At 43.5% G+C, this 25,483-nt stretch overlaps 2 protein-coding genes across 2 annotated transcripts in view; both read right to left on the bottom strand.

Annotated features, from left to right (window-relative positions):
• The window catches only part of LOC127485931 (mucin-17-like), a 132,147-nt gene extending 108,159 nt beyond the window's left edge, over window positions 1-23,988 (bottom strand). The window contains 7 exon segments of the mRNA XM_070067732.1: window positions 5,581-5,655; window positions 6,206-6,277; window positions 12,800-12,880; window positions 13,495-13,566; window positions 16,413-16,484; window positions 20,013-20,084; window positions 21,724-23,988. Of these exon segments, the coding sequence (XP_069923833.1) occupies window positions 5,581-5,655; window positions 6,206-6,277; window positions 12,800-12,880; window positions 13,495-13,566; window positions 16,413-16,484; window positions 20,013-20,084; window positions 21,724-23,852 (2,573 nt within the window). The 5' untranslated portion in view covers window positions 23,853-23,988.
• Window positions 23,989-24,349: 361 nt separating this feature from the next.
• Window positions 24,350-25,169, bottom strand: LOC138848117 (putative uncharacterized protein FLJ43944). Its single transcript, XM_070067731.1, has 2 exons — window positions 24,492-25,169; window positions 24,350-24,361 (listed from the first exon to the last, which is right to left on the bottom strand). The coding sequence occupies exons 1-2, from the start codon at window positions 25,167-25,169 to the stop codon at window positions 24,350-24,352; spliced, it is 690 nt and encodes a 229-aa protein (XP_069923832.1).
• Between the last annotated feature and the right edge of the window lie 314 nt (window positions 25,170-25,483).

Raw genomic sequence — 25,483 nt, 5'->3', positions numbered from 1 at the left:
AGACTTCAATTCTAACAGGAAATTTTCGTTAAGTCCTTTCTACCCCTAACTTCGTATTTTGAAAATTTTCAAGCCTACAAAAATATCCGAAAGATTGGTGTCATGAGTTTACATGTTCTCTCACTTAGATTCAACTGTTGCTAACATTTTGCCACATTCACTTTCCACGTGTGTGTCTCTATGCACTTCTTGGACAAACCATTTGAGAATGAGCTGTAGATATGATGACCTTTTCTTGCTAAACCTGAAGTCTGTGTCTCCTAAGAACAAAGGCATTCTCCTGCATATCCACAACACTATTATCACCCAGTCAGCTTTAACATTAACATCACCGTCTATTGTGGTCCACATGCAGGTGCTCTCAGTTGTCCCAAACATGTCTTGGCTACTTTTAAATCAGGCATTGCATTTTATTTTCATGGCTCTTTAATTTTCTTCAGTTTAGAACTGTTCCTTTTTTGCAGTGTTTCATGGCATTGGGATTTTTGAGGCATTCAAATCAGTTGTTTTACAGCATGCACCTCAATTTATCCTTCTAAGACCAATACTGAATATAATCACCAGGGAACATTTATTTTTTTGAGTGGCTAAGATTTTTTTTAAAAAGTTTTATTTATTTGAAAGGCAGAGTGATGGTTGGGTGCAGGAGAGAGAGAGAATGAGTGGAGGGAGAGGGAGAGGGAGGGAGAGAGAGAGAAAGAATGAACGTGAATAAATCTTCCAGCCACTGGTTCATGCCCCAAATGGCCACCGCAGCTGGGGTTGGGCTGGGTTGAAGTCAGGAGCCAGGATCCAGGAGCCAGGAACTATATTCAGGTCTCTCCTGGGTGGCAGGGGGTCAAGCACTTTGGTCATCCTGTGCTGCTTTCCCAGGTTCATTAGCAAGGAGCTGGATGGGAAGTGGAGCAGCTGGGACTTGAACTGGCACTCCCATATGGGATGCCAGCATCACAGACAACTTCACCTTATGCCACAACACCAGCCCCACTAGGGACCATTTCTGGCAGGAACACTGCATCTTGCATAGAGAATGTTGTAGTTTTGCTGCTTACTAAAATGGATGCACTAGGGATGATGTCAGTGATAAAATATTTATTTTTTAGAAGATTTTTATTTACTTGAGAGGTAGAGTTACAAACACAGAAAGGGAGAGACAGAGACAAAGATCTTCCATCTTAAGCTGGTTCACGTCCCAAATGGCCTCAATGGCCAGAGCTGGGCCAATCTGAAGCCAGGAGCCAGGAGCTTCTTCCGGGTCTCCCATGCAGGTGCAGAAGCTCAAGCACTTAGGTCATCTACTGCTTTCCCAGGCCATAGCAGAGAGATGGATCAGAAAAGGAGAAGCCAGGACTGGATCTGGTGCCCATATGGGATGCTGGCACCGCAGGTGGAGACAGCCCACTATACCACAGCGCTGGGCCCCAAATCATTATTTTCAAAAATATTGGCAAATCTGGGGCTGGCACCATGGTGCAGTAGGTTAATCCTTCACCTGCAGCACCGGCATCTCATATGGGCGCTGGTTCTAGTGCCAGCTGCTCTGCTTTTGATCCAGCTCTCTGCTATGGCCTGGGAAAGCAGTGGAAGATGGCCCAAGTCCTTGGGCCCTGCACCCGCATGGGAGACTGGAAAGAAGCACCTGGCTCCTGGCTTCGATCAGTGCAGCTCCAGCCATTGTGGCCATTTGGGGAGTGAACCATCGGAAGGCTTTTTTCTCTGTGTCTCTCTCTCACTGTCTATAACTCTTATCTGTCAAATAAATAAATAAAATTTTAAAAAATATTGGAAAATCTTTTGAAATTGCTAATGACCTGAGGTATAACTTATTCTTACTAGATAATATTTAAGTATTAAAGACCATTGCACATTAATATGCAATAAAGGGGCCAGCGCTGTGCTGTAGCAGGTTAAGCCTTCACCTGCAGTGTCAGCATCCCTTATAGGCACTGGTTCAAGTCCCAGCTGCTCCGCTTCTGGTCCAGCTCCCTGCTAATGCACTTGGGAAAGCAGCAGAGGATGGTCCAAGTGCTTGGGCTCCTGCTCCCACATGATTCAGAATAAGCTCCGACTCCTGACTTTGGCCTGGCCAAGCCCTGGCTGTTGTGGTCTTTTGAGCTAGGAACCAGCAGATGGAAGATCTTTCTCTCTCTCTGTATTTCTGCATTTCTTTTTTCTTCTTTTTTTTAACTTTTATTTAATGAATATAAATTTCCAAAGTACAGCTTATGGATTACAATGGCTCCCCCCCCATAACTTCCCTCCCACCCGCAACCCTCCCCTTTCCCTCTCCCTCCCCCCTTCCATTCACATCAAGATTCATTTTCAATTCTCTTTATATACAGAAGATCAGTTTAGCATATATTAAGTAAAGATTTCAACAGTTTGCACCCACATAGAAACATACCAGGGGATTCCAATTCAATCCCATCAAGGTGGCATGTACCAATGCCATCTCACTAGTTCCGGTGATCAATTTCTGTTCAAATTGAGCATAATGATAGGACTAAGAGCCAAAGGGAGCACATAAACAAGACTAGTGTCTGCAAATGCTAGCTGATAGAATAAAAAAGGGGGAGAACGATCCAGCATGGGAAGTGAGATACACAGCAGACCTATAGAATGGCAGATGTCCTAAACAGCACTCTGGCCTCAGAATCAGCCCTTAAGGCACACGGATCTAGCTGAAAAGCCCATGAGAGTATTACAGGCATGGAAAGCCAAAACACTCTGGCAAAAAAAAAAACCCTACATGTATTTCTGCCTTTCGAATAAATAAGTAAGTCTTTAAGAATGCATTAAGGACCATCGCTTATGAGTCACGACACAAGTGAGCTGACCTGCTTTGTCTAAACTCCTGAGGACTTCCAATAATGAACTCCAGTGTAACAATTGCTTTCAGGTTTTTATAGCCTTGGTTGCACATGGCTCCAGAAAATGCTAGCACTTTTCCTGTCCACTGATGGTCAAGTATGAAAAAAGCAGCTAGAACACCACAGCCTTGGCTAACTGAGAAAGCTTGTTGATGATGAGAGCTTTGACTCTTTGGAGAGGAAGGCCTCTCACTGACCTGGGAGGATCCACTGTGGCAGATGCTGCCCAAGGTTGAGGAAGAGGAGGCTAGAGCAGAAACCAGTGGACTTGATGATGTGGGAAAGTTAGTCAAGGAGGTGATCTGACAGAAGTGATTAGGGCAGGGTATGCTGTGAGAGGCCTTTCCCCATTCTTATCTTGTGGAGTCCGCTCAACTAGCCTTATCATAGTTTCTGTTTAGCTTGTCCAATTGGCAGGGGGGAGGTCACAATGGAAGTTGCAGTGAGTTTATGGTAAAATGTCAGAATAGGGCTCTAAGGAAATCCTTTTTAAAACTTCAAAACTTGAGATACTTCAAACTCTGCATGAAAATTAACTAGAAAGGATCATGGACCTAAATGTAACTCTACAGTTTCTACAAGAAAACAGGAGAAAATCTCTGTAACTTTAGATTAGACAATGGGTTATTTGAAAGATTTTTTTCAGGAAAGGCACAATAAAAGGACAAACCATACAAGATAAAAGTTGCTATAGGCTCATCAACATTAAAAAAAATTAACTTCTACTCTTCAGAAGGTACACTTAGTAGAGTGAAATGATAACTCACAACCAGAGAGAAGATATTTACTAAACATACATCTGAGAGAAAGTACTCATACCCAGAGCATATAAAACACTCTTAAAACTCCCTAAGATTACCATCAAATTACTACATGGGAACAGATTTGAATAGACACTTGGTAAAGATATTTGCACAACAGTATCGTCAGTTATTAGAGAAGTCTAAGTTTAAACTGCAGTGAGTGTACCCAAGGTGCCAGCGTTAGGATGACTGAGTCCCGCATTTGAGCACTTGCATTTGATTCTTCTCTCTGGTTCCTGATTCCAGCTTCCTGCTAATATAGTTCTTCTGCCTTTCTTTGGTTGAGTAACTGGGGTTCCTGCTACCTACATGGGAGATCTGGGTTGAATTCCCAGCTGTCAATTCCAGCTTCAGCCCAATGCTGGTCTTGGTGGCATTTGGTGAGAGAACTGATTGACTCTCTAGTAACTATTTTTAAATACTAAAAAAACATATAGAGATTCCACTATTTATCTACTGGCAGAAGAGCTACATTAAAAAAAGTTTTATTTTTTAACTTATTTGAAAGAACGAGAGAGAGAGAGAGAGAGAGAGAGAGAGAGAAAGAGATTGATTGATTGACCTTCCATCTGCTGGTTCACTTCCCCAAATGCTGATAACAGCCAGGGTTGGGCCAGGACTATGCCAAGGACATAGGTCTCAATGTGTGGGTCTCCTACATGGGTGGCAGAGACCAGAATACTTGAGTTACCATCGGCTACCTCCCAGGGTGCACATTAGCTGGAAGCAGAGTAGCTGGGACTCAAACTTGGCACTCTGATACGGGATGTAGGCATCCCAAGTGGTATCTTATTTATTTATTTATTTATTTATTTGACATGTAGAGTCAGACAGTGAGAGGGAGAGACATAGAGAAAGGTCTTCCTTCCATTGGTTCACCTCCCAATCACCCCCCAAATGGCCGCTACCGCCGGAGCTGCGCCGAACTGAAGCCAGGAGCCAGGTGCTTCCTCCTGGTCTCCCATGCGGGTGCAGGGTCCAAGCACTTGGGCCATCCTCCACTGCCTTCCCGGGCCACAGCAGAGAGCTAGATTGGAAGAGCAGCAGCTGGGACTAGAACCTGGTGCCCATATGGGATGCCGGTGCCACAGGTGGAGGATTAGCCAAGTAAGCCATGGTGCTGGCCCCCCAAGTGGTATCTTAATGCTGTGCCACAATGTCCAGTTTCTAAATGTTTGTTAAAAAAGTTGAAATCTGAGGACTGGGACAACACATGTTGCAAGTGCCACTCTCGAACATTGTTGGTGAGAGTGCAGACTGCAGCAGCTACTTGGCAAACAGTTTAGCTGTGTGTTAAACAGTTCAATATACACTTAGTAGGTAATGAACTGTCCTACCCCTAGATCTTTACACCAAAGAAATGAAGACACATATCCACTCACAGACCTCCATGTGAGTGCTGTTAGTGGCTTTATTTATAATTGCAAAAAGTTGGAAAACACAGTTCTATAAGCTGATGAAATGGATAAACTGGTGTAACTACACAATTGGAATATTACTTAGCAATAGGTAGAGGCAGCAACATGAATAGTAGTTTAATCTCTAAAGGATTATGCTGAGTAAAGGAGCCAGACACAAGAGGCTACACTTACTACATGATTTTGCTTATAAGACACTGTGGAAGGAAAAACTACAAGAATAGAAACAGGATGAGTGGTTTGCAGGGCCTGGGTCTGGGGATGGGAGGAGACGATTGATTGGAAAGGACCATGAGGGACCTTTTTGGGTTGATAGAAATGTTCTACATCAGGAATTTGGTGGTGGTTACATAACCACGTGTTTGCCAAAACTCAGCAAACTTTACAGTGTGAATTGAAATACATAAAAATTATACCTCCATAAGCCTGACTTAAGAAAACACGTCTACAGACTTACATGGAAATAAACCTAAGAAAAAGATAACTTACAGGTTTTCCAATTGAAGAGTCATCATGAGGATGTTCTCAACTGTGGTAAGTGGTACTTGTGTTGTTCCCAAGTCTCTGAAGGAGAAAGCCCAAACATTCATGGTATGGACCTCAATAAAAAGATCTGTCTTTAAAAAGGTTGTTTCAGGAAGATGTGGTTACATCAGTTTTGGCTTCTCTATAAAGCAAGACCGCTCAAGAGTTTGTCATGGAGACAGTTCCAGAAAGCCCTGGTTGAAATGACTTTACTATTTGCATCATCAGATTAATGACCTTGGCATTGAAGAGTGGAACCTACACCTTTTTCTGCCATTGTCTTATTTTTCATTTTATACTACATTGACCTCTTTTAATTCTTATTTTTTTCTTTAAAAATTTACATCTATACCTCTTTGCTTGGGATAGATGGTATTCCTAACATGTATTTGCATGTAACACTGTCTCCCTCTGCCAGCTGTCTTTCCCATGATAAATTCTTTCTCAGTTCTTGCCTCAGTCAATAACTTTTTTTCAGTAACCTAATTTATTTTTTTTCAGTAACCTAATTTAAAATCATGACTTTTTAGCCTCAATCTCAAATATTTAATGTTTGATGAAAATAAAAAATAATTAGTTTAATACTTACAGATATTTTAATGCTGGCAGTTTAAAAAGATACGAATCTTCAACATTTGTCAGAGGATTACGATTGAGATTTCTGAAAAAGGCAATGGAATTAAAGTTATTGGCCTTTCAATAAGCACAAGATTGTATGAGAAATTATATTCTTTTTTGTGTAGACATTTTAGGCTTAAAATTACTTTCTGTGTACTTATAAATCACCCTTAGAATTCAAAAAGCACTTGTTCTTTGGGAACTACCTATGTCTCTTAGAGGATGAATGGAGAAGAGAAAGAGAAAAGATACAAAAAAATGCATAATAAACAAAAAGTATGCAAAAGAACTTTTTAGGTGAAAAGCCTTAGAAGTGGAGCCAGTGTTTTGCCTAGCACTTAACACCCAGATTGGGATACCTACGTCTCAAATCAGATGCCTGGGTTTGATTCCCAGTTCCAGCTTCTAATTGCAACTTCCTGTTAATGCAGACCCTGGGAGGCAGTGGTGATGGCTCAATTGGTTGATTCTTTGCTGCCTACTTGGAGACGTGGACTGGTTTCTGGTTTCCAGCTTCAGCCTGGGCCTGGCCTAGCCTCGCCCGAGCCATTGCAGGTATTTGGGAAGTGAACTAGTGGACGGGAGCTGTCTGTGTCTTAAAAAAGAAAGATGTATAGAAGTGACCACACTGATAGGGAAGCCCTTTTTTGTGTAGGAAACACTAATCCTGTGTTCTCCATAATTCAAGGTGCTTGCCTTTCATCTTTAGAAATTTTAAACAAGCCATGACTTAATTCATTTAGTTGATGGAAAAAGAACCCACGTCAAAGCCATACTCTTGTCACGTTCTTCCACTGGTGTTCTCATTTCGCATCACACATCATCACATCACATCACATCACATCACACCACATCATCACGTCACATCACATCACATCACATCACATCACATCACATCACATCACATCACATCATCATGTCACATCACATCACACTGATCATCACATCACATCACGTCACATTGCATCACATCACATCACATCACATCACAGTCTTTGTTACGTTGCTTGTTGGCCTGTCAGTCTCCTGGCCTGTTAGCCCCTTGAGGGCAGGGAACATATGTTATTGTCTTTGTTATGCCTGTGTGTGGCATAGTGCCTGAAATTTACTGCATGGTTAATAAATATTTGTTGAGTAAAGAAATCACATTTTGTTTCCATACCAATACAATGAATAAATTCGTGTTGTGGGAAATTTCATTCCTAAATGCTGTAATAGATTTTTAAAGTTTTTAAAGCAAGCAAACAAAAACAAAAACAGGTAAAAAAAAAAAAACTGCCTTTAGTTTAACTCTACTCAAAAACGTACTGTACTGTTACAGACTGTGAAAATAATAATTCTTACAGATGATATTGATTGGGCTGCCAAGCATCTGTGTTCAGCATTCAACACTGGATGTTCCCAATAACCTCTGTGATAGGTATTGTACCCCAGTAGCCTATTGTGATATATATTGTGCTGAGTCACAGAGGCTGTGTAACTTGTTGTAGGTCACTGCACTTGTAAGAAGCAAAGCTGGAGCTGGAGCTCAGTCCTGCCCCAGACTGTGTCTAATATGTGTGCAGAAAAGGGTCCAAATATTTGTCACTTTAATCTGAAGCTTGAGATGACTAAATATAGAAGTACTTTGAAAATTTCATCAACCTTCTCAGGATAGCGCTCATGAAAATTAGTTTCTCTTTTTATTCCTTTTCCCTAATCTTATCCCACAATTAGATATTTAGCTCAGAGTCATTGAGACTAGAGATTTAAAAGCATGTTGTAGGTGACATCAGTGGAAACCTATGTAAACAGTGGAGTGAGAACATCTGAAAATTTATCCCTTCATAAAGGGAACAACAAAATGGTAAAAGTGGTCAGAATCAAGTTTTTGATAATTCTGGAAATTTAACCAAAGGCTTGCAGCAACCTGTGGGGCATTTACTCAAGAAAATTGGCTGACTTTCTCTAAGAATAGTGAGATTTGTGTGGGTTTCGTGTATTTAACTTGCCCTAGACAGTTCCTCCCTGGCAAGCTCAGTGGTAGCCTTAAAAATAGGCTTGGCAGCTTATGACAAGAGCCTCGGGTGATAACTGACGTCATAAATAAGAGTGTCAATTGTTAAATCAACAACAGGAGTCACTGTGCACTTACTCCCCATGTAGGATCTCTGTCCTTAATGTGTGGTACTATGTGAATTAATGGTATAACTAGTACTCAAACAATACTTTATACTTTGTGTTTCTGTGTGGGTGCGAACTGCTGAAATCTTTACTTAGTATATACTAAGTTGATCTTCTGTATATAAAGATAATTGAGAATGAATCTTGATGAAGAATGGGATGAGAAAGGGAATGGGAGATGGGATGACTGCAGGTGGGAGGGAGGTTATGGGGGGAAAAAGCCACTATAATCCAGAAGTTGTACATTGGAAATGTATATTTATTAAATAAAAGTTAAAAAAAAGAAACATCTGCTTTAGGAATAGACTGATGTCTTAGCAATATTTGGGTTTAGGTTTTTGGATTGTGGATTAATTTTATTTTTAATTTGTTGCTTCTCAAAATTTTTTAAAATTATGAGATGTATTACTTGCATACTCACAGTCATATGTAACCATGTGAATGTTGGATAATGTTTGAACTTTGTCTAAGTTATTTTGTCTACATTTGAACCAAATCAGGAATTATAATAAGAAAAGAGAAGTATGTGTAAAATGAGCAACAACAACAAAAAAAACCTCAAACTCTCCAAAAAAAAAATAGCCTGTATGCCCAGTATCAGAGAGAGTGAGGGAGAGGGATAGAGGGACAGAGGGACAGAGGGAGGGAAGGAGGGAGGGAGGGGGGGAGAGAGAGAGAGAGAGAGAGAGAATGAAAATGAATGGAGATGAGGGCCGGCGCCATGGCTCACTAGGCTAATCCTCCACCTAGCGGTGCCGGCACACCGGGTTCTAGTCCCGGTCGGGGCGCCGGATTCTGTCCCGGTTGCCCCTCTTCCAGGCCAGCTCTCTGCTGTGGCCAGGGAGTGCAGTGGAGGATGGCCCAGGTGCTTGGGCCCTGCACCCCATGAGAGACCAGGAAAAGCACCTGGCTCCTGGCTCCTGCCACCGGATCAGCGCGGTGCGCCGGCCACAGCGCGCTGGCCGCGGCGGCCATTGGAGGGTGAACCAACGGCAAAGGAAGACCTTTCTCTCTGTCTCTCTCTCTCTCACTGTCCACTCTGCCTGTAAAAAAAAAAAAAAAGAAAAAAGAAAATGAATGGAGATGAGCATGCAGAATGAAGCTGAGCTCCTCCAAAGTGCATCCCAGTGAGCTGTCAGAATCTTGGGCCATCTTCCACTGCTTTCCCAGGCCATAGCAGAGAGCTGGATTGGAAGTGGAGCATCCAGGTCTCAAACCGGCACCTATATGGGATGCTGGCGCTTCAGGCCAGGGCTTTAATCTGCTGTGCCACAGCACCAGCCGTGTCTCTGACTTTCAAATAAATGAATAAATCTTAAAGAAAAAAGTAAAAGAACAAAAAAACCCTAAAGCCAATGAAGAGAATACTTTAAGAGAAGCATACGGTGCAGAGGAAGAATTACCTTAAGAGAAAAGAAGACCTCTTGCTACACAGATGAGAATATGGTGCAGATGAAAAGATTATGAGAAGAAAAGTGTAATAGTTGCAGGAAGTGACAATGTGAAAACTTGTGAACCCTTACAAAACACCCCCAAAGGGCAGACCTGAGTTGTTCTCTTCATCTGTAAGGTTTATGCCTCTCTCTGAGTTTGGGGAGATGCTGTTTGGATTCCAGGACACACCACAGAGGGAGGACTGTGCCAGCAGTGTGCAAATGCAGGTGTATCCACAGCTTGCCTGAAGGAGGCTATGCCCATGGCTGACCTTCAGTGTACGACCACACCCAGCTCACCTACAGTGTCAACAGTGGGGCGAATATCTGAGGAGGGAGAAAGCCTGGACTCTCCTCCTAGTCACCCACAGTGCTTGTGAGTAACAGACGAGTGAGCATGTGGATGTGCTCTGTCTGGATAAGGGAGCCCCTCTCTACACTCTAGAGTCCTTCCACTACTAAACTATGAAACTTGTTTTGTGAGGACCAATGAAGTGACTAAAACAATTTTTAGAAAGAAGCCAATGAGTTAAGACTTAATGTACATGTGTGGGGAGCAACTGGGAGCAACTCGGACTAGACTAAGTTACTGGAATTAAGACTTATTCTATGCATCTGCTCTCCCACAATATGGCGCTGGGAGAGGAGCAAACAGCTTCTACCCAGCTGCCTTTCACCAACTTGACAAGCTGCAGGAGCTGCTCCTGATTGGAGGAGAGCAGCGTACTCGGCGTGTGGGTAGCAGAGTTGGGATTGGTGGAAGAGGACTATAAAGGAGGAGAGAGACAACATGCACCAGGAACATCTATCTGAAGGAACACCTGTGCAGCCCCCGAGAGAGCCGGCCGGCGGTGTGCCGCTCCCCCGCAGAAGTGGGGAAAGCGGCAGGGGGAAATGCCCTTCCACGGAGGTGGAAGGGACGGTAGCCAACCCGGGAAGAACCAGCAGCAAACCTGGGGAGGGCCGAGCAGACGAAAGAACAACGCAGGGTCCTGTGTCGTTCCTCCACGAAGAGGGGGAGCGACATAAATGAATGAAGCAGAAGAAATAAAGTATACTTAATGTTTAGAATTATCAATTACTGCTGATTTTCCATAATATATTTCATTTCTGATTTCACTGAAAGATTTGATGAGTATTACTATTCAAAGAATGTTATGTCACTGGTAAGCTCTTGGCATGTCTTTGAGGTAGATTTCATATTCACAATAGATTGATCCTACCACACTGCTGTTTTACACAGAGACTTCATTCAGAAGAATGTTTACTGGGCTGCATGTAGTACATGCAAAGTAAGGGTGAATGCAGATTTTGCTGAGCATGAGCCTAACCTAATTTGGGGAATCCCTTATAATGAAACATGCAGAATTATGAATATAAAAATTGCTCCAGCCCCTCCCAGGACCTTGGAAGGGGCACGTGCAAGCGTAAAGCCTTGAAGCTTAGGCTCCAGTTCATGATGAATCCAGCTCAGCTGGCACTCTTTTCTGGACTCTGTAATGCAGTGAACAGCATTGTTTTCACTTTAAAAACCCTCATCTTTGGTCATAAGATCACTGGTGTCTTCCTGGGGCAACGGGGATAGCAAAAGTTTCCTTGAAGCAGATTTGTCTAATAAAAGAATATGTCCCCAAATAAAGGAGACCCGCTCCCAACACACACTTGGTGTATTACAGCCATTGTGCCAATTTTTGAAGCAACCATGAGTTAGATATGTTCAGATCGCATGATAAGAGGATTAGTTTCCAATACCAGCTAGCTCTGGTTTTTGCATCACCATGAAGCAAATGCTTTTTTTCTTTGGCTTAAGATGGACACAGAAACTTGAGATAAATGAACTGGTGCCTCATGCACTGTGCGCCATCCCTAGCTCTGCTCCTACTTTTTCAGCTCATCTCTCTGGCCTTGCTGCACAGATGCTAGCATGGCTGTCACTCATTTTCCCATCAATGTCCAACTTCCCCCTGCTGGCATGAAAGTCTCTGGAGACAAAGCTTCTGTCCTGCTCCAGTTTGTACCCCCAGCACTTAATACAGCACCTGGCACTCGGTGGGCCTGGCACTCAGTGAATGTTCTTAAATGAATTCATTACTTTTCATCCACTGTGATTCCACAGATTTTCTCCCTGTGTTGTCTACAGAAAACTGTACTGGAACTCGGCCCCTTAGGAGGGATTCTAATGGAATGATATATGTTGAGGCCATTTTTACTGATGCTACCAAAACCACTTGGTGTTGGGGCTCCAGGAACCAGCTCCCGGTGTGTGGGTGAAGTAAAAACAGACTCTCAGTGTTCTTCCTCAAGATCTGCAGGCACTGTTGGTCCATCCCCAACACATCCTAAAACCTTCCCTCATAACCAGAATGAATTGTGTTTGGCTGGGATTCTGAACCACAGAACAGGTGGATAGTCTTTCAACATCAGGTTTAGTGGAGAATCTGTATCTTGAATCTAAAATTCCCTTGGGCCATTGAACATCACAGAATTGTTGAGTTGAAAGTGAATAAAACTCACTTTCTGTTGCAGCTTAGTCAGGACAAAATATGTGGGATTAGGCTAGAGCAGTGTATTTTCTTATTTTTTTAACACTACAGTTTAACATATATGCCACTTCTTCCTATTTCAAAAGTTATTAGTATCCACAGATAATTTATAAATTATAAATTGAGAGCTAAATACATTTTGGAAAAAGCTTATGATCTGGGTGGGTGATGGGGAGAGATGTGCCCTTTGGCTGGGTCCCAGGAATTATTTTTGCATTAGGATTTAAAAGCAGGTAACCCTGAGAAAGCACCAGAACCTTTTTCTCCCAGAGTACTTTGTGTTAGATTTTTGGAAAAAAAAAATGGAAATGAAGACCTTCTTTGCAGAGTTTATATACAGGGCTTAATACCCAGATAAGCATAACTATATACCATTTTTATACACAAATGGTTTTTAAATATGTATTCATCATCTATTGCACTTACACATTGTGCAAAAACTGCATTCCATGCCACGCCTGAAATGTCCCAAAGCTCAGTTCTGTCAGTAAATTGCAACCAAGATTTCTACAAAAAAAGACACGAGTGAAAGAGAATGAAGAAGAAAAAAAGAAATATTTTCAGAATACTCTTCTTTCAGGAGTGATTCTAATTTTTATAGATGAAACAATACTTCCACATTTTATCTACACACTAAAGAATTTACTGGTACTGGAAGATTTGGTTTCTGAATTATACTTGCACATTTACATTAAATTTCATCATATTATTTTCATATTACATGACATACTTGTACTGTGTGATCTTTACTTCTCTGGAACAGAGTTGCACAACTTGAATGCTATTGACATTTTGGACTCGATAATGCTTTTCTTGTGGAGGTTTGTCCTGTACATAGTAAGTGGCTTAACAGCAGGCTGGGCTTAGCTCACGCAGTGTCAGCAGCACGTGCAGGGCTGCAAGCTGTTACCTGAATGCAAAATCATGTTGGCTGAGAAGCCCTGCTCTGTGGGATTCACTCTGACTTTTGTACCTGATAGTATTTTTGCTAGAGAGGAAAAGGACCTGTTACAGAATTTTAGCAACCTTCTACTACAAATGTAAAGTAGAATCTTAACCCTATTTCAAGGTGAACAGTGAAGATTTATTAAAATTCCAAATGTGATGAAATTGTAACTTACATAGACTGCAAAAAAGGGAGTGACTCAAATGCACGTCTTTCGATAAACTCTATTTTATTGCAGGATAAATCTCTAGGAAAAGGAAAACATTGCCTTGGTTAGCTATTACCTATATAGTCAGTGGGGATAATAAAATTTGCATTTGATAATGTTGGATATGCAGTTTTTACCTAAACTGTAAAGCTTTGGACTTGTATTTGACCCTCTGGAGATACTACCCCTTCTTACAACCTCTCCTAATAGTCTCACTGTTAGAACCTTCATCAATGACATACACAACTATAGATCTTGATAGATTGTGGTGGTAAACTTTCCTGAGTGCAGAATTGATTAGATGAACTTTCATAGTCTTCATCCATTTGAAACAAGGAGCAAAGCTGTCATCTCCATTTTTGATGTCTAATATTCCAAAGAATACTCACATTTTCACATCTTTCCTGGTTTAGTCCTAGTTTTCTAACTTCATTCAATACCAGAAAAAAAGATGCCCTTTTGAATCATTTGAAATGAAATTGGTTCTCTAATTAATTCATTATTTTGAACTGATTCAGAATTACACTTTCTGTCATACTAAAGGAAATTTATTTGTTGCTTGTTGCTTGATAGTCCATGAAAGCCATGATAGAACCGTCAGAAAACAGCACGACACTGGATTCCCACTTGAAAACACTCTTGGTGGTAGAGGACTCTTACTTCCACTGATTACAATTTGACCCTCACTTTTCACCTGCAACTCATCTGTTGGTGGCTCCATCTCTAGAATCTCCTTCTCTCACCTGTCCCACGCGCAGTCACCAGTGGGACTTGCCCTAAGTGACTCTCCGAGGCCAACATCACTAGGTGCTTACAGAAGAGGCAGATTCTCAGCCCTGTTCTAGACCGACTCAGGCAGTTACTGTGGGGGTAGGGTTCAGAGCCCCAGGTAACTGTGGTGCAAGCTCAAGTCTGTTTTAGAGCACTGCTGTGACAGCATGGTTCCCCGTGGTGACTCTTGCTCAGCATTCAAAGGCCTGGAAGACCTGGCTTCACCCTCCAGCTTTCCCTGCATCTCTGTGCCTCAGAAGCTTCCATGTTTTCCCTTTCTCCCACGATATTCTCTCCAAGACGTCTGATGATGCCCACTGCCCCCTTGGAAGTCCTGTTCAACTGGCATTGCTCCCTGGTTCCATCGTCCCTGACCCAGCCCAAAGTCTTCTCCCTCGTCTGGACTCTATATCCATTTCTTTTGATATCGTTACTTGTGCCTTCCATTTCCCCAGAGCATAAACTTCTTGAAAGCATGGATTTGGCCTTGCTCATCTACATTGCCCACTATGTTTAAAACTGACTCATGGAAATAGACTCAGGTGTTTATTAAATGAAGGAATGGTTGAGTAGGTAGAAGAAGGAAAAGTGAATTTTTAAAAAGCAGTGTGGTTTTATTATTCCCTGGTCCCTCTGCAGCACTCTGTCAGCTACATAGTGCTTATTGGGTATTGGTTTGAGCTTGTGTATTTGTTTCCCCTGCAAGATTGTGAGCTCTTGGGAAGGTGGGATCCTGTCTTACTCATTTATGTGTCTCCAGTACTAGGCAAAGTGTTTGGCTTTCTCTTTCAGCTTTAGACAATTGATTGGCATTTTGAAAATGAAGTGAATACATACACTAGCATAAACTAATTAGGCTACAAAGGATTTTCCAGCAGAAACAATGAAGGGCCTATTCTACCAGCAGTAGTCTCATTTGTTTTTCTCCAAACCATGTTTGCAAGGTTCCGGAGCCCAGATGGGAAAGGTGCTCAAGAGGAACCATGCAGATGTGGTTGTCCCCGTATGGCCTAGAAGTTCTGATCATCATTCAAAGGAGTGTTGTGAGTATCACATGCTATGTTCCTTAAGCCTTGTACTTTTGAGACAAGAATCTATTTGCTGAAGAGGCCCAGTAATTAGCCTAATAAGGATTAATGATGTACACTTCCCAATACTATGTAGCTATTGTTTTAATTATCTATTTCCAACATGGGTATAATAGTTCCTTAACGGAAATCATTAATGCCAAATCTGTTCTCTTGGTAGCTTAGTATTCTTGATAATATTGTTTATATAATTTACCTGTTTAGCAAGTCACTTAATGGCTAAAGGTTAACTTATTCAAGATTAGATCATCTAACAACTTTCAGTTGATGGCATTCAAATTAATGTTGTTGGTTTATGTTTTCTTCCCTTTGTTGTATTAAACCAACTTGTTCAAACCTTGTTTGTAAAGGCCAGATGATAAATGTTTGAGACTTGGTCGGCCACATATTGTCTCTGTTGTATTTTCTTGTTTCTTTGTTTCTCTTTACAGTCCTTTATAAATATAAAACTCATTCTTAACTTAGGACCTGTATGAAGACAGACCTTGGATCCAATTTCATCCATTGCTTGTAAATTAAATACAAATATAATCCGCGGCTCACTAGGCTAATCCTCCGCCTTGCGGCGCCGGCACACCGGGTTCTAGTCCTGGCCTGGGCGCCGGATTCTGTCCTGGTTGCCCCTCCTCCAGGCCATCTCTGCTGTGGCCAGGGAGTGCAGTGGAGGATGGCCCAGCTACTTGAGCCCTGCACCCCATGGGAGACCAGGAGAAGCACCTGGCTCCTGCCATCGGATCAGCGCGGTGCTCCGGCCGCAGCGCACTGGCCGCGGCGGCCATTGGAGGGTGAACCAATGGCAAAGGAAGACCTTGCTCTCTGTCTCTGTCTCTCTCTCTCACTGTCCACTCTGCCTGTCAAAAAAAAAAAAAACCACAAAGCACATAGTAGGTATTCCATGTTAGAGATATGAGACCCTACAGTGTAGACTTCCAGAAGAAACCTTGGAGATTATCCAGCTGGGACCCATATTTGTTTTCTAGATAATGTAACTAAAATCTCATAAATAAGTATGATTAACTGACTTACAAGTGTTGGAGGGACAGCAGGCCTTCAAATGAGTCCTTATGTAATTCAGTCAAGTCATTTTCACTGAGGATTCTGGAAAATGAAAGAGGTACTTCTGAATCAAAATGACAACTGCAGCTGTTTGCTTCATAGGACTAACTCTGTATGTAGAGGAAACTTTGGTAATGGTGCTGTTTAAATACCCAGATTCTAATTTACTTCTAGGGTGGCAATGTCTGTTGTATTTTAATTTAAACCATTTTTCCCACTCTCCCTTTTTTGTCCATCTCTATACACCTATCCGTCCTTCCCACCAAATCATAAATGTAATGTCTGCTCTGTAGGTCACAATGTCCCTGTTAGAACCTAACACTGGGAGGCACCAAGATTGGCAGAACTGCCATTTCCTTCTGTTTTTTCCCCAAGCCCTACTACCGAAGCCCCATGTTTGAGGTATGCCGGGGCTACAAGTTAAGGTTGACCAGGGAGGCAGTAATGATGGCTGAGTATTTAAATCCCTGCCATCTATGTAGGAGAACAAGACTGAGTTTGAGGTTCCTGAGTTTGACTGACCCAGTCTCACCACTACAGGCATCTGGGGAGTGAACAGTGTATGATAGCATGCTGCCTTTGCCTCTCAAATAAGAAAAATTAAATTTTCTTCCCCTTCCCTTTATCCCTTAGCCTTTCCAACTCCCGTCTTCACTCTTCAGAGGAAACTAGTGTTATTTACTTTTGTGTCAGATGACTCTGATTTTTCCTTTTTCCAAAGATTTATTTATTTATTTGAAAGTCAGAGTTACACACAGAGAGAAGGAGAGGGGAGAAGGGAGAGGGGAGAGGGGAGAGGAAGGTCTTCCATCCGCTGGTTCACTCCCCAATTGGCCACAAAGGCTGGAGCTGTGCTAATGAGGAGCCAGGAGCTTCCTCCAGGTCTTCCCATGTGGGTGCAGGGGCCCAAGGACTTGGGCCATCTTCCACTGCTTTCCCAGGCCATAGCAAAGAGCTGGATCGGAAGTGGAGCAGCTGAGACTCGAACCGGCACCCATATGGGATGCTGGCACTGTGGGTGGTGGCTTTACCTACTATGCCACAGTGCCAGCCCTGACTTTGATTTTTCTTACAAGTTTGGGACATCTTTAAATGAAGCATAACCAAAATATATACAAACTGCGTGTATTGTATTTAAGAAACATCATAAATTAAAAGTCACAACTGCCTGATTCTAGCATTTTCCCATCAGAAATGAGATAGTAGGCTAAGGGGAAACTTTTATCTTTTTTAAAAAAGATTTTATTTATTTGTTTCAGAGTTATAATTACAGATGGAGAGAAGGAGAGACAGAAAGGTCTTCTCTCCACTGGTTCACTCCCCAAATGGCTGCAATGGCTGTAGCTGGGCCAATTGGAAGCCAGGAGCCAGGATCCATGAGCCTCTTTGGGGTCTCCTACATGGGTGCACAGACCTAAGTGCTTGGGCCATCCTCTACTGCATTCTCAGGCCATAGCAGAGAGTTGGATTTAAAGTGGAGCAGCTGGGACTAGAACTGGTGCCCGTACAGGATACCAGCGCCGCAAGTAGCAGCTTAGCCCACTGCACTACTGCAGCACTGCACAGGCCCTGGGAAAATTTATCTTAAAGTGATCATAACCCTTCTCCTTTGTCTGTTATATGTCTTGTTTGTATTCAGAAATAATTTATGATGTCTGTACAAGTTGTCCCAGTGATATAACACGCAAACTGTCGTGAAAAATGTCAATTAATTCCTTTTTTTTATTATGTTACACTCAGCACTTCAAAATTTCTAGTTCACTGGCCTAGGTGACATGATAGATTTTTATTTTTAGTTAATTACTTTGAATGTTAAGTATTCTCCCCCAAAATTGGGAGTCTAAACTGATTCCTTTCAAAAATCAGTAAGGAAAAGATAATTCAACAAATGGACAGTGGACAAAACCTCAACAAAACATAGATGTTCAATAAGTATATAAAGACATTTAAATTTATGAGTAATCAGAGAAATCCAGATTCAGCTGGGAACCCTTTTATTTGCCAGTCACATTAGCAAAAAGACAAAGAGCATCCCGAGGTGAAAAGGTGAAGGGAAGAGTCAGTGTTGGGGCATAGCAGGCTAAGCCGTCACTTGAGAAGCGTAAATTCCATATTGGAGAGCCTGGTTAAAGTCTTGGGCCCTCTGCTTCTGAGCCAGATGCCTGCTAGTGCACCTAGGAGGCAGCAGATGATGGCCCAAGTGCTTGATTCCTCATCATCCCTGTGGGAGACCCAGAATCAAGTATTAGATCTTAGCTTTGGCCTGGCCCAGCCATGGCTGTTTTGGGCATTTGGGGAATAAAGCAGTGGATGGAAGATTCTCTCTTTCTCTCACTCTCTCATTTGCTCTCGCTCCATCTCCCCCTCCCCCCACTCCCATAGTTCAAGTAAACAAATACATCTTTTTAAAAAGGATGAAGGGAAATGAATGTTCTTATATTCTGTTAGCTGGAGTGTAAGTAAGTGTGCACAGCTTTTCTGAGGGCAATTAAAATTTCCTATTTCCATAGTCTTCATCCATTTTCATTCTCTTTTTTTTTTTGAGATTTATTTATTTATTTGAAAGTCAAGTTACACACAGAGAGAAGGAGAGGCAGAGAGAGAGAGAGAGAGAGAGGCAGAGAGAGAGAGAGAGGTCTTCAATCCACTGGCTCACTCCCCAGTTGGCCACAATGGCCAGAGCTGTGCTGATCCGAAGCCAGGAGCCAGGAGCCAGGAGCTTCTTCAAGGTCTCCCACATGGGTGCGGGGTCCCAAGCACTTGGGCCATCTTCCACTGCTTTCCCAGGCCATATCAGAGATCTGGATCAGAAGTGGAGCAGCCAGGACTCAAACCAGCGCCCATATGGGATGCTGGCATGGCTGGTGGAGGCTTTTCCCACTATGCCGCAATGCTAGCTGCCCCATTTTCTTTCTAGACTTCTATTTTGCAAAATGCTTGTCCATGTTCACAAGTGTGCACAAGGATTTTCCTTGCAGCAATACATGAGAAGTGGACATAATCGAAAATCCATCAATAGAGGGATTATTAAGTAAACTGTGAAATGGCCATCCATACTATAGAATATCATGCAGGAGTTAAATGAATAGGGTAACTGACTGAGTACTAGGAGGGAAAGAAATCCAGAAGAAACCATGAAGTGAAAGAACCAAGTTGCAGGATGTTACTATTTAGGTTAAAAAAAGAAAGAAACCACACAACACAACTATTATGCTCTATGTAAATATGTTTGTAGGTAATTTTTTGGAAGGATATATGCCAAACTCAGAGCAGTAATTATTACCTCATAGGTAGGGAGTTAGGACACAATGAAGGTCTTCACTATCCCTATCACTTTTTATCTACTAAGAATGTAATGGTATTACTGATAAAATGCAAATAAATAGAAGTAGTTTCTTATTTCAAATTCTGTGCCTTGTTAAAACAACCATAGAATTATAATCAACAGATGTTGATTGTGACATGGAGAGGGAATACTTTTTCTGACATACTGACCTCAAAATAGTAGAACAAGAAAGCTCTTACAATGCAGTTAGTTTTGTGTATTCATGTTTGGGAGCGTGTACTCACAGTGTCTCAGCCCAGCGGTATGCTTTCCATACATTTTCATCAATGAAAGAAATCGAGTTTCCTTGGAAATTTCTGTAAAGGAACACAGTTCACATCCTTGAATGGGTTGGAAAAGAATGAACAGAATGAGGAAAAAAATCATGGCACCCTCATGGGGGAGTATTGAAATACAGAAATATTATCAGCTTTCTAATAAATACCAGTGCTTTTATGTTCCATAGCTCTCTGCTTCCCAGTTTGCTCACTCAATAAATAATGAGGGGCCACTGACATAAACAATGAAGCATCCTCTCAGAAGCTTAACTTCGTCTCTGTCCAGTCTCTTTGACAGTAAAGACAGTCAATCACTTTGAATATTAAGTATTTTCACCAAAATAACTCAGGTGTCTACACTGACTTCTATAAATCAGTGAGAAAAGGATAAATTATTCAAGAAAAAATGGGCAAAATGTATTGTCACCATAAGAATAATGAAAACCTATGCAGGTATACTAGTGCTTTGGCCAAGCGCCCTCTGCTGAAATCTTTCCAAGTACTGAATGGATACAGACAATTTAAAATCAGAGGGACTAAAGTGCTGATGTGGAAAGCCTTTTGGAATACAGCATAGGGTAAAAGTGCCGATCACTGAGCCAGGAGCCAAGCATTACCTCCATAGGAAAAAAAAAAAGAGAGGAGGTTGGAAGGAAAGACGCACACCTGGGTTACAGGTAATAGAGTGAGGACCAGGGGATGATGAGGGTGTGTGGGGGTTCATACTTTCACATTTTATCCTACATTCTGTGCACTTTTTAAAAAGTGGAAAGGTGCTCATAATCGATACTTGTTTACAAGAAGCTGTTAAATGACTTATATTTAGCTTCAACTTTGAATTGCTGTGAGTGCTTAGCTTTAACTCTGTCCTCACTCCTCAGCAACAATGAACCTATTTGTTTTAGGTACACATTTTCCTGGAAGCAGGAGCAGCAATAAAACAGATACCTGTATGCTCACCTGCCTGGTGGATATGTCCTCTCGGGTTACTTTATGCTCATCAATAAAAAGTGCCTAACACTGAACACATCTCCCACTAACGGGCTCTTCTTTCTGACTGCTGTGCTTCTGCCTTATAGACCACCATCATTCTCGCTGTCATCCAGGGAAAGACTGTGGAGTCACGCATTTTTATTTTCTGTTACAATCCATCACACAATTCTTTAAGCCAGCTTTACAGATGAGGATATTGAATCCAAGCTAAATAACTTGTCCAAAGTCACAAAGCTAATCACTGGGAGACCTGTGTTCAAAGCCAGGCAACCTGGCTCCAGAATCTATCCTTAAATCTGTTGTATCATCTCTAATAAGTCGGGATGAGGGCTGTGTTGAAGAGTGGGATTAAAGCAATGAGGTAATAACATGGTGAATGTCAATAAATAATGAATCAGGAAAAGCAGTAAGGGCAATCACATGAGACTGTAGAAGAGACAGAAGAGAATAAGAGAAGGAGGATCAGGAAAGCTCTCAAGCAAAGTGGCCACTTGGGGGTGAACCAACGGAAAAAGGAAGACCTTTCTCTCTGTCTCTCACTGTCCTACTCTGTCTGCCAAAACACACACATACACACACACACAGTCAACATAAGGTGGGGACTTGAGGAGGGCTCAGAAGATCTTGGGTAAAAGCTGCTGAGACAGGCAGGCTGTAGGGAACCATGAGGAAGGGAGATTCTTACAATATGCTGAAGGTGCCATTGTAGCTGTTGGGCTCTGGTACAGGAACTCTGTGAAGCTTCTGCACTGGGCTGAGGCCAGTGCATGAAAGTGTCTCATCTTTGCAGGTGCAGAGCTCACAGACATTTATGGTGGCAGCCGCATTCAGGGGTTGATCTGTGACTTCAGTTAGGGTTGAGTGCTGAGTCTGAACCTGGCCTGGATGTAGATCTGTAGTCTTCTTCAGGGATGGAGAATGGCCAGCTTTTGCAGTGGGTACCAGAGTTATGGTTAGCTCCATCTTGGAAGGCTGAGCTATGACACTGGGTGATGTTGGGTGCTGAGCTTGATGCTGACCTGCTGTTGGAACTGTCATCTCATTGTCCCCTGGGGACTGAGTTACGAGCTCCTTTAGTGGCTCTGTAGACTGAGTTAGGGTCATTTGCATGGTAGTAGAAGGTGTAGCCTCTGTAGTACGTTGTGGAGTTTGGGTAATTTCCAGGTCCAGAGGCTTGACTGTGACTTGAGGCAGGTTTGTATACTGAGTCTGAATCTGGACTGGAGGTGAAAATGTCACCTCAGGGTACATTGGATAAGGAGGAGGAGATATAGACTTGGAGGCTGTAGAATGTTCATCCTGTGTAGTGGGTACCTGAGTTATGGTTGACTCTAACTTCGAAGGTTCAGCTGTGCCACTGGGTGTCATTGGATGCGGAGTTTGATCTTGACTTGGTTTTGGAACTACCATCTCATAATAAACTGGAGGCTGATAGACCACTTCATTATGTGGCCCTGGAGGCTGCCCTGAAGTCTCCTGCATGGTTGGGAGTGGTTCACCCTCCACAATGGATTCTGGAGTTAGGGTAAGTTCTACATCAAAAGGTTGAACTGTGACTTCTGTCAGGGTTGGATGCTGAGCCTGAACCTGGTCTGGTTGTGAAAGTACCCCCTCATGGAGCACGGGAGGTACTTTAGTCTTCTTCAGGGCTGTAGAATGTTCAGCCTTCCTGGTACGCTTTGCATTTATGGTAAGCACTGTGTCCAAAGGCTGAACTGTGATGTGAGGCAATGTTGGATATTGAGCTTGATTATGACCCAGTGTTGGAACTGTCACCTCTTGATGTATTGGAGATTGGGTTACACCCTCCATGGGAGGTTGACTGGAGGTCTCCTGCATGTCTGTAGAGGGTTCAGTCACCATACTGCTGGTTTCTGGAGTTATGGTAAGTCCCAGGTCCAGATGTTGAGTTGTGACTGGAGTCAGGTTTGGAGATGGAGCTGTAGTCTTGCTCAGGTCTGCAGGATGCTCAGCCTCTGTAGTAGGTTCTGTAGTAATGGTAAGTGCCAGGTCTAAAGGTTGATTTGTGACACTGGGTGATAGTGGAGGTTGATTTTGACCCTCATGATGCACTGGTGGCTGAGCTACAGATTCTTTAGGTGGAGTCTCCTGCACATTTGTGGCAAGTTCAGCCTCTGTAATGGGCTGTGGAGTTATTGTAAGTGCCAGATCAAAAGGTTGAAATGTGATGCGGGGTGATTTTGGAAACGGAGCTTGATCCTGAGCTGGTGTTGGAACTGTCACCCCCTGATATCCTGGGGGTTGAGCTATACCTTCCTTAGATGGCCCTGGAAGCTGAACTGGGGCCTCCTGCATGATTGGAGAAAGTCCGCCTTCCATTCCAGGTTGTGTAGTTATGGTGAGTTCCACATCCAAAGGTTGACCTGTGACTTTGGTCAGGTTTGGTTGCTGAGTTTGAAGCTCCTGCTGGGTTACAGATGATTGAGTGTCAGGGAAGTCTTGTGGCTTGGCTGGGGCTACATTTTGCACTGGAGCTTGTTCTGCATTCTTGAGGGGCTCTAGAGGCTCAGCTGGAGAAAGTTCCATCTTTTCAGGCAGTGCTGGAGGCTTGGCAAGAGGAGGCCCAAGCTGGGTTGGAGAAAATTCAACTTGCTTGGTGGGAACTGTAGGCTGGGCAGGTCCTTCCTGCTGACTCCAGTAAGGATAAACTTCTGGAGTGGGCTTTAGGGTTCTGGTAAGGTCAATATCCACATGTTTTGGTTTGGTTTTAGACATCCTTAAATGCTGAGTTCTGAGTATTTCTTCTGGAATATGAGGTGAAAATGTCATATTCATTGGGATAGCATCACTCATCTCTGGGAAGATATCTGAAGGCTGGTTTGTGTTTCCCTGTTGGAGTGGTAATTGGTAAGCACTCACGGGGCGCTCTAGAGGTGGAACGGAAATCCCCTGCTGGCTTGGTGAAGGTTCCTTCAGTTGTTCAGGCTGAGCTGGGACCCCTGGAAGTGGGGAGTGCTCATCCTCTTCTGGGGGCTTTGGCTGCTCAGCTGTGTCTGCCTCCTGGTCTTTCAAAGGCTCATGCTCCGTAGGGAACACTGAGGCGTGAGCTTGGGCTTCCTGATGGATTGGAGAAGGTGCAGCCTCTTCGGGGGCCTGTAAAATTTCAGCTGTTTCCTCCTGCTGGGTCATAGAGGGTTTCTCATCCTGCATAACTTCTGGAGATTGAATTGGCAGTGGTTCAACCTCTTCAAGAGGCGTTGGAGGCAGAGCTGGGACTGAGGCCTGAGTTGTTGTGACCTCGTGGCTGACTGGAAATGTTTCCACTTCTGCTGCAGGTTTTGGTGTTAGGGTCAGCTGCAGGTCTGGAGGTTTAGTAGTCACATTGGGCAAGTCGTACTGCTGAACTTGATGGTGACCGGGAGGTAAAGTGGTCACTGTGTGATGACTTGGAGGCTGGGTTGGGACTTCTGTCTTCTTTCCAGAAGATTCAACCTCCTCAGAAGACTCAGAGGGCCGCCTTGGTTGCTCCTGCTCACTGATATAAGGTTCGGTCTCCATAGGAGGGACTGGAGTCAGAGCTAGGGCCTCCAGCTGGCCTGGAGGAGCTTGAGTCTCCATCAGGGCCTCCACGTACTGAGCAATCTGCTGCTGTTCTCTGAGAGAAGGCTCTGTCTCCACGGGAGGGCCTGGAGGAGGCTGAGTCTCCACCAGAGCCTCCGCATACTGAGCTATCTGCTCCTGTTCACGGGGAGAAGGTTCTGCCTCCACGGAAGGGCGTGCAGTGTGAGCTCTGGGTGCCTGCTGGAATGGGGAAGGTTCCGTCTCTGCAGAAGGGACCGGAGTCGGCTCTGGGGGTTCCTGCTGGGCTGGAGAAGCTTCTGTCTCCAGGGAAGGGCCCAGAGTTTGATATGGGGTCTCCTGCTGGGCTGGAGAGGGTTTGTTCTCTACAGAAGACTCAACATACTGAGTGGGCTGCTCCTGATCACTAATATAGGGTTCTGTCTCCACAGAAGGGCCCGGAGTCTGAGCAGAGCCCTCCTGCTGCACTGGAGAAGAGTCCCGCTCCATGGTGGGCTCCGGAGTTATGGTCAGCGCCACATCTGCAGGCTTGATGGTAACATTGGGCAGGTTATAACGGTGAACTTGATTCTGATCTGGAGACCAGTCCATCCCCTTCTGAATCTGTGGAGTCTGAGCTATGATAGTCTCTTCAGGAGATTCTAGCGCTTGAGCTTGGGGATCTTGCTGTACTGGAGATTTGACTTCCACAGGGAGTGCCGAAGGCTTCTCCGGGGCTTCCAGTTGGCTTCTAGAAGGTTCGATCTCTGGAGACTCAGAAGGCTGAGCAGGCTGCTCCTGATTGCTGGAGGAATATTCAGTGTTCACAGGCAGGCCTGGAGGCTGAGCTGGGGCCCCCTGCTGGCCTACAGATGGGCTGACTTCCTCAGCATACTCTGAGGGCTGAGCTGTGGCATCGTTTTGGG

The sequence above is a fragment of the Oryctolagus cuniculus genome, unplaced genomic scaffold (genome assembly GCF_964237555.1).
Source record: "Oryctolagus cuniculus unplaced genomic scaffold, mOryCun1.1 SCAFFOLD_130, whole genome shotgun sequence".
Taxonomy (NCBI): Eukaryota; Metazoa; Chordata; class Mammalia; order Lagomorpha; family Leporidae; genus Oryctolagus; species Oryctolagus cuniculus.
Note: the sequence above shows the minus strand (reverse complement) of the source record. Positions and strands in the feature narration are given on the sequence as shown.

Coding starts and splice junctions, on each gene's coding strand:
- LOC138848117 (XM_070067731.1), bottom strand. CDS start 25,169: ATGGACTGGTCTCCAGATCAGAATCAAGTTCACCGTTATAACCTGCCC.